The sequence below is a fragment of the Eulemur rufifrons genome, chromosome 28 (genome assembly GCF_041146395.1).
Source record: "Eulemur rufifrons isolate Redbay chromosome 28, OSU_ERuf_1, whole genome shotgun sequence".
NCBI classification, from domain to species: Eukaryota; Metazoa; Chordata; class Mammalia; order Primates; family Lemuridae; genus Eulemur; species Eulemur rufifrons.
Window position 1 is genome coordinate 57518449 of NC_091010.1, and position 9446 is coordinate 57527894.

Here is a 9446-nt window from a genome sequence, read left to right on the forward strand (position 1 = left end):
GGTGGGTGCTGGGTGCCGGAGCTGCGGGTCCGGCGCTCTCAGAAACATGCTAAGGTCCCGGCGGCTTTTCCAGCAGCGGCAGCGGCTCCAGCAGCAGCGGCGGCGGCAGCGGCGGCGGCGACAGCGCTCGGCTCCGGCGGGAAAGGCGCCCGGCGCCCATGCCTCGGACCCCGCGCCGCGGCTGCCCTGACCTGGCCGCGACCTCCCTCCGCGCACCCCTCCGCCCCGGCTTCTGGGGTGTTCCCCAACCACGGCCCAGCCCCGCCACACACCCCGCCCCCGGCCTCCACAGCTCGGCATGGGCGCGGGGGCGCTCGTCCTGGGCGCCTCCGAGCCCTGCAACCTGTCGTCTGCCGCGCCGCTCCCCGACGGCGCGGCCACGGCGGCGCGGCTGCTGGTGCCGGCGTCGCCGCCCGCCTCGCTGCTGCCTCCGGCCAGCGACAGCCCCGCACAGCTGTCGCAGCAGTGGACGGCAGGCATGGGCCTGCTGATGGCACTTATTGTGCTGCTCATTGTGGCGGGCAACGTGCTGGTGATCGTGGCTATCGCCAAGACGCCGCGGCTGCAGACGCTCACCAACCTCTTCATCATGTCTCTGGCCAGCGCCGACCTGGTCATGGGGCTGCTGGTGGTGCCGTTCGGGGCCACCATCGTGGTGTGGGGCCGCTGGGAGTACGGCTCCTTCTTCTGCGAGCTCTGGACCTCGGTGGACGTGTTGTGCGTGACGGCAAGCATTGAGACTCTGTGTGTCATCGCTCTGGACCGCTACCTCGCCATCACGTCGCCCTTCCGCTACCAGAGCCTGCTGACCCGCGCGCGGGCGCGGGCCCTCGTGTGCACGGTGTGGGCCATCTCGGCCCTGGTGTCCTTCCTGCCCATCCTCATGCACTGGTGGCGGGCTGAGAGCGACGAGGCGCGCCGCTGCTACAACGACCCCAAGTGCTGCGATTTCGTCACCAACCGGGCCTACGCCATCGCTTCGTCCGTCGTCTCCTTCTACGTGCCCCTGTGCATCATGGCCTTCGTGTACCTGCGGGTGTTCCGCGAGGCCCAGAAGCAGGTGAAGAAGATAGACAGCTGCGAGCGCCGCTTCCTCGGCGGCCCCGCGCGGCCGCCCTCGCCCGCGCCGGCGCCCGCGCCCGGCTCCCCGCGCCCCGCCGCCGCCCCAGTGGCCAACGGGCGCACCAGCAAGCGGCGGCCCTCGCGCCTCGTCGCCCTGCGAGAGCAGAAGGCGCTCAAGACCCTGGGCATCATCATGGGCGTGTTCACGCTCTGCTGGCTGCCCTTCTTCCTAGCCAACGTGGTGAAGGCCTTCCACCGCGACCTGGTGCCCGACCGCCTCTTCGTCTTCTTCAACTGGCTGGGCTATGCCAACTCGGCCTTCAACCCCATCATCTACTGCCGCAGCCCTGACTTCCGCAAGGCCTTCCAGCGCCTGCTCTGCTGGGCGCGCCGGGCAGCCCGCAGGCGACACGCAGCCCACGGCGACCGGCCGCGCGCCTCGGGCTGTCTGGCCGGGACCGGGCCGCCGCCGTCGCCGGGGGCTGCCTCGGACGACGAAGACGACGACGACGTCGGGGCCACGCCGCCCGCGCGCCTGTTGGAGCCCTGGGCCGGCTGCAACGGCGGGGCGGTGGCGGACAGCGACTCGAGCCTGGACGAGCCGGGCCGCCCGGGCTTCGCCTCGGAATCCAAGGTGTAGGGCCCGGCGCGGGGCGCGCACGCCGGGCGCCCAGATCCCCACCGCCGCGGCCCAGACGCGGGCTCTGCGCCCGGGGAGAGGAGAGCCCGGGAGCCCTTGAAAGGCTTCCCAGGGAAAAGAGATCTGTGTTTACTCAAGACCGAAAGCAGGTGAACACGAAGCCCACAAACCTCGTCTGAATCATCCAAGACAAACAGAAAAGCTACGGACCGTTGCACAAAAAGGAAAGTTTGGGGAGCGGTGGGATTGCTGACTTATCTTGGGTTCTTTTCTGTTTGTGGTTCGGCCTTTTTTTGTGTATGCGTGTGTGATGCATATTTAGATTTTTTTTCCCCAGGTGTTTTTTGACACTTTCTGCGAAGACCGGAGTGGAAATGGGGGGCGGGGTGCAGGGGAAGGGAGAAGCATTAGGGGATAAAAGACCATGAACTTGGCTTCCATCTCCTTCCCGGGAACAGGAGCAGTCTGCCAGAGAGAAGGGGGAGGGAGGCGGCGAATGACAGTTCGTGGAGATGTGTTTCCTTTTGCTTTCCAGAAAAATTTCATTTTAATTCCTGAGTAATGATTTCGCCTGTTCCGAAAGCAAAGGGAAAGGATGGATGCAAAAACAATCATGTTTCAAGAAACTTTAAGCTTTTCTTGGAACAAGCCCCACCTTGCTCTCCTTCTGTAGGGCAAACCGGCTGCCCCCCACCCCCCCCCCACCCCACCCCGAGCGCCTCGGTGGTCAGGCTGAGGGATTTCTACCTCACACTGTGCATATTGCACAGCAAGATAGAAAGACTTGTTTATATTAAACAGCTATTTATGTATCAATATTAGTTGGAAGGACCAGGCGCTGAGCCTCTCTGTGACATGTGACTCTGTCAATTGAAGACAGGACATTAAAAAAAAAAAAAAAAAAGAGGAAACAGTTCAGATTACTGCACATGTGGGTAAAAACAAAAAAACAAAACAAACAAGGAGTGGTTCAAAATGCCATTTTTGCACAGTGTTAGGAATTGTAAAGTCCATAGAAGATGTTACTTGCACAAAAAGAAAATATTTTTTAACAGGGGAATGGGGGGTGGACAGATCTTAAAAACTAAAATAAAATTCAGATTCTATTCCTGTTGTCTATTATGTTATTGAGCTAATGATTTATTGGGAAAATACCTTTTTATACTCTTTTATCATGGTACTGTAACTGTATCCATATTATAAATATAATTATCTTGAGGATTTTTTTATTATTTTTTTATGTCCAAGTGCCCACGTGAATCTGATAAAAATTAGCACTTGTGTGTACATTCTATTTCCTCTTGTGTGTTTTACCAAGTATTTATACTCTGGTGCAACTAACTACTGTGTGAAGAATTGGTCCATGTGCAATAAATACCAATGAAGCACAATCAAGTTTATGTACCGTGTGTCTGTAAGGGGTCAGTGATAATGAAAAAGACTGTTTTGTTCGAAATATAGACTGGATTTCCCATAGAGCTCTTTTAATAGCTTTTCGTGACTCAGTAACATAGCAAAATGCCTCTAACCAAATAAGGCGTTCACCTACTGAGAGCTACAGATTTGCCCTCAATTTTCACAGCCGGATTCAAGGTATCCTAGACTACTTGTAGACACTTTCAAGATCCCATCTGCTGCACTTGACTTAAGAAGTGACATTTGGGATTGCGTATCCTCTAAAAAGAAAAAAAAAAGTGATCGGGCCATGTAATTCAGCTGCAACTTTTCATAGAAACACAGGAAAGAAGACTAACTCACTGCATAATCAGTTGCCTACTTGGAATGCGGTAAGTGGCTTCCACAGCTTATTTTTGTGTTCTGATAGAGAATCACAGCCTACGGATGATCCGTGTGTGCAGATTTCTGCAGTAGCTGTTTAGAATCGAAAATGTTTTCATGGTTAGGCAAAAATTTATAAAAGGGCTTCTGATGTAAGTATTTTTTTCTCTTGTGTAATTAAATAGATCATTTCAGCAGAAGTTCTGGGTGGACAGGTCACAGGTAAAAAAGCAAGTGTGAAATCATTTAACTTTGTAACAAAATTACAACACCCAGTAGAGAGGGTATTTTTCATAAAATGAGTTCCTAAGGAAAATATAGTGAAATTCCATCCTGAGATGAATTGTACATTCTGCAAAATAAGTTTAAGTACTTATCACTGTATTTTTAAATAAACTTTTCATTTCATGACTGAACAGTAAAGAAACCAAAGTGGAGAGCGTAAAGTTGCGGTTCATGCTGTGTTCTAACATGAAGAGATTATTCTCTTCTAGGGGAAGTCAAGACTGATTTTTCTCTTTTGCAATGGGATATTCTGAAGACCAGGAGACAGTCGTCTGAGAAAGGTTAATGACGTACATGTTTCAGAGACCAGCAGAAGGTTGCACACACAGTAGCAGTTTCAACAAAAGCTAGTATGAAGTTGAGCCCCTTTCCAGCAAAAAAAAAAAAAAAAAGGAAAAAGGGGAGAAGGGATAAAGATGGCAAAGCTTTATTAAGAATACAAAGATAAATACTTAAAGAAGTTTGTTGTGGAGAAGGTAGAATCAATTTCAGGATGAAATGTCACTGTAATTTCCCTAGGAACCAAATATAGTTCTCTATTCTACTCACCCCCATCTCATGAGTATGTAAGATGCATTTTGTTAGAGGCTTTGTGCTTCCTTATTTTAAATTAATGGACTTAATGTTTTCGGTTTCATTCGAAGAACACTGAAGTACTAGGTTAATGCTTCACTCTCCTGTTGTCCTGATTATTTACTTATTTTGTCTAGATAAGTCTTCACATTTAAATATAAAGAAATCTTCCCAGCCCAAAACATACATACAGGCCCATCAAACCTCAGGTCTGAAAATCATAAAGGTCCTTTAAGCTTTATGAACAAATATGTATAATTTAACTACTTTAGTAGACAGAGTTAGTCTCTTTAGTGAATTAGAGAAAACCACTATAATCTTGGGACCAGTTTATATATATTGGTAGAAAGTAGAAAAAGATTTTTGTGTGGTCTGAGCGTTCCAACTGAGGATTACAAGGATTCAGACGCAGACCATGTCAGTGATTCTGAATACCCGTGAAAACTACTTTTTGTTGTTTTTGAAGAAGATAGCCATTGACTGATAATAGGGCTGCAAATCACCATAGCTATGGCAATTTCAGGAGCAAGCTGCCAATCCAGTTTAATCTGGTGAGATAGTGCACTGCAGAAGTGGCCAGAGAAAAAGGATGAATGTGCAAAAAATCAGCCTTACCCACCGGCTTGTGTGTCACAGAGAACCAAAGCGTAAACCTTAAAATCACAGCAGGGAACTAAAATGCAATCAAGATTCATTGATTTGCTACATTGGAAATTATGTTTAGGTTTAACACTGTAAAATTCTCTAACATGTAACAATCAAGATTTTCCAGGATATATACATTCTCTTTCCATTGTACAAATGTATAATTGGTATACCATATAGCTTGGTTCCTTGGTGAACTTGCCTATATAAAATGTTGCAAATAGAGTTTTTTTTTTTGGTCTGTACTTTCTTTGGAACTGGAATTATTAATAACTTCTAAGTGGCTATTGTGAAACCTTTCCTTGTGAAGCACGTTTTCCTAGCTTATTTTAATTTCACATTTTGTTGAATGTGCTGACTTCCTCTGGCAATATGTAAAATAACCAGGCGGAAATTCTGCACCCAAAGTGTCGGGGTAATATTAACATTTAACTTTTTAGCAAGAGCTTCTATGCAAGAGTCTAAAGGAAAATTATTCTATATCTTTTGCTGCCAGTTGTGAAAGACCTTTTTTTTTTGAAAAAAATGTTTCTAACAAAGATAGTCCATTCGTTTTTTTAAGGAAAAAAAATAAAAACCTTAGCAGTGATTCAAATTAAATGCATTGGCACAGCTAATGTCATTTTATTTGTACATTTCTGGCATAATGTACTGAGAAATACTAATTCTTTTGACTCCCTGCCAATTTTCTACTAATCAAAATGGAGAAGATATGCACTGTTTGGATTATACCTAAAAATAGTTGTGCTACAGTCACATCAGCAAATGGAATTAAATTAATTTCTCTTTCTTCCCCTTTACACACACCCTCCACATTATTTAAATTTTCATCTAGAATCTTGCTCTTGAATCTCACAACTTTTTGTTCAATGTGTCCTGAATAGCATTGCTACATTGCAATGATTTTCAGGCAAACTCCATTGAACTGCTTTCCAGGGGGTATCCCTCTCCTAAAAACAAAACCCATGTTTAGCCTGCTCTCATTTAAAGAGTCTCAACTAGATAGCCCTTATAATGTAGTCAAAGAGGTATTAATGCTATAAATAGATACTTTGTCGATTTATTTACCTCCCTGATAGTCTTTTTAGCCTTTTGTGGGAGGAGGGAGATAGTGTCTGAATCAATCAGATTTGGGCATTGGGTCATGGAACAGATAAGAGGCTTCCAAACCCAGTTGCCCTAATGACGTACTGCAAAAACAGCAGCCCCAAGCAGCTCGCACTGTGCTGGGAATATCAGAGCATGATCTTTGCAGTAATGTTAGCAGCACCCAAGAAAGCACTGGATGTCTGGCAAAGATCACATCCCTCCCCACTCCCCTTCTGCACCTGAAGACAGTTGTCTTAGAACCACCATACTCACCAGCCCTTTTTTTGAGTACTTTTTCAGTTCTTGAATAAGCTAGGAACATCTAGACATGCAGTTCTTGATAAATTCTCTTCATAGCAGCACTAATTTCTCATCCATGGTTTCCTAAAGCTCTGATTTTCAACATCTCTCAACATGTACAATTCTTTTTTTCTCTCTCTCTCTCCCCACAATTGCTTGCTCATAGCTGTTAATTAGGAGTAGCAAGATCCCACCGTTTTCTTCCTATTTATGACACAAAACTTACCTATGTTGTGTTTTAAATGTCAAGTTTGGGTTTCTTCCTGAGAATTTCAGTATTGCTCATAATTATGTGGCAACTCCAAGCAGACAAACATTTAAACTATTGTTTGTCCTTCCTGTCAAGGAAGGTCTCCAGGATGAGTTTAATATTTGGGATGTAGGGGCTATCTTAACAGGCTTTCTTTTTATGACACTGTCACTTCTTAGCCACATGACCTTCTCAGTCTTTTCAGTATCCTGTTTTCAAAAGGTAACATTAGTTGTTCCACTTTCAACTATTTAGGTGTTAGAGTAGTTTTTTCTAGTTATTAGGCTAGCTGATTTGGGAGAATCGTGGGTAAAATTTTAGGAGAGTAGAAAACTTGTTCAAGTAGATGGCCCACTGTGGCCACTCTGGTTCCTTGTCTAACTGAAGTTCCTGCTGTGCCCAATGACCTTGGGGAAGTCAATGGGCTTCCTTGCGATTCAAGTTCACTTCCCACAATGCCTGATCAGTGGCCCTTGTTTATAAATCCCTTTGAGATGCTTTGATAGGAGAAGTTCTTTGCTTTGCTAGGTCTATCCTTAATACTTCCTCCTGACCCTCTTTTCCCTTTCCTAGCAACTCCACCCACAAAAATCCCTGTTTTTTTTTTTTAAGTGAAAAGAACTAAGAATAGCAAAAATATGTATATAATACCCCATGCATTCAAACAAATGGTCTTTCATGTTTTACTGCACTTAAAATTCCACAGAAACCACAACTGAAGAAAATAATCTTCTTCCCAAACATCGGATTAAAAAACCTGTTTGCTATGTGCTGAGGAAAAGTAGTTGTTTAATGATTCTTAACTCACAGCTACTTTGAGAAAAGTAAGTCAGTTTGGAAAACTACTCAATTCTACAATTTTGTATTGAGTTGTAAATGCTAAAGGCAACTATCCAGATTATTCTCTTTTTCCTGGAATAGCCATTTAGAGATGAAAAGTGCCGGGAGCAACAGGAGTTTGTATTTTTGCTTACTTCTCCTTTGTGGCTTACAGGGTATCAAGTTTCTTTCTGCCCAACATAATAAACAGTGACAAATCTACACAAATTTTACTGGCTTAAAATATCTGTTATGTTAACTGCAGAAACTCACCTGCAATCTCAAAGTCCTTGTTAAAAATGCTCTTGAAGAGTAAACATTAATAGATGTTCCAATAACATTTTCTGCACTCCAGGGATTTTTTTTTTAACCATTATAGATAACATTTTAGTAAGATGCTCTTTTTAAAGAACTCATTGTGCTTAAATGATTCTGTGATCCATTCTGAGATAATGCTTTTTTTTTTTCTTTTCTTAAAATAGGCATACCTAAATAACAGAAAAATAACAGACTCTTCAGCACGGGAAAGATCTTGATATGTCTAGTAAACAAGACTCCAGTCCTCATGCAGGGTTCTATACCTAAGTCAGTGCAGATCACCAAGTCTGATGAGATTTAATTTGATATTTAAAGACTTGGTCTACCACTGAATAACCCATGTTATCAGCAAATGTTTCCTTTATAGCAAACCCAAATCCCTCATGCAGTTTTAACTCACGATTGTTCTCAGGGGAATCTAGAAATTGATGACTAAGCCACTATTTTGTATAAAAATCCTCTTGATGATGTATGTGTATGAAAACAGTGACACTGCCCTTCCCCCCAGTTTTCTATGCACTATGTAATTCCATTTGCTGTATAAACAACTTCAGATTGTTAAATTCGATACCTGGTCTGGTAGCATCAATATGTCATCATTTTTGGAATTGTGCTAGTAATTTTCTTCAATATCACCAGAGCCACAAAACTTTGAAGATGAAAAAAAAATTGTACAAAATGAAAAAATATAACATGAAAACAAATAAATCCTTACAGTACTACAAAAAGCATCCTGCAAGCACAGGACAAAACAGGCAATATACATTTTTATTGTATTTTATTTTTTTTGGAGACAGAGTCTCACTCTGTTGCCCAGGCTAGAGTGCCATGGTGTCAGCCTAGCTCACAGCAACCTCAAACTCCTGGGCTCAAGTGATCCTTCTGCCTCAGCCTCTCGAGTAGCTGGGACTACAGGCATGCGCCACCATGCCCGGCTAATTGTTTCTATATATTTTTAGTTGTCCAGCTAATTTCTTTCTATTTTTTTAGTAGGGACGGGGTCTCGCTCTTGCTCAGGCTGGTCTCAAACTCCTGAGCTCAAACGATCCACCAGCCTCGGCCTCCCAGAGTGCTGGGATTACAGGCATGAGCCATCGCGCCTAGCCTACTTTTTAAACCATAAAATTTTTATAATGTATTTAAAAGTAAATAAAATTTATTTTATGTTATATTATAAATTATTATAAAATATATAATATTAATGTTAAAAATATATAAAATTTTTCTCAAATCAGGCAACCAATAGACGCCCCCTTCCCAAAGGGCACATGTTTACAACTTCCTTCAAATCTTTTGAGTGTTTAGAGGGATAAATAAGTTTCTTCACATCAGATGTTCTGGGAAAACATTTGGGGAGCTTAACTGTTTAGAGGATTTCTGTGATTAGTCTTTTGTGATTCATACGTTCATCTGTTCTTAATTATGTACTGAGTGAGTGTGTTGTATGGGGTACACCCAGCCTAGGACTCTGAGCCTGTCCCCAAGGCAATCACAAGCTGGTTGTGGAGATTGGACATCCACATGTGAAAAGGGACAAAGAATGAGCCAGATATGGTTGAGTGCCAGCACATGGGCCAAAAGTAGGGCCCCAGACCAACGCTATCCAATACAAGCTACATATTTAATTTTACATTTTCTAGTAACCTCTTTAAAAAGAAAAAAAAGTAAAACAGATAGTATTTTTTT

The 9446-nt window shown here is 44.1% G+C and overlaps 1 protein-coding gene across 1 annotated transcript; it reads left to right on the forward strand.

Annotated features, from left to right (window-relative positions):
• Positions 1-298: 298 nt before the first annotated feature.
• Positions 299-1702, forward strand: ADRB1 (adrenoceptor beta 1). The gene has a single exon (XM_069460808.1). The coding sequence runs from the start codon at positions 299-301 to the stop codon at positions 1700-1702; it is 1404 nt and encodes a 467-aa protein (XP_069316909.1).
• Positions 1703-9446: the final 7744 nt, after the last annotated feature.

Excerpts from the sequence above, each read along its gene's own strand:
- ADRB1 (XM_069460808.1), top strand. The coding sequence starts at position 299 with ATGGGCGCGGGGGCGCTCGTCCTGGGCGCCTCCGAGCCCTGCAACCTG.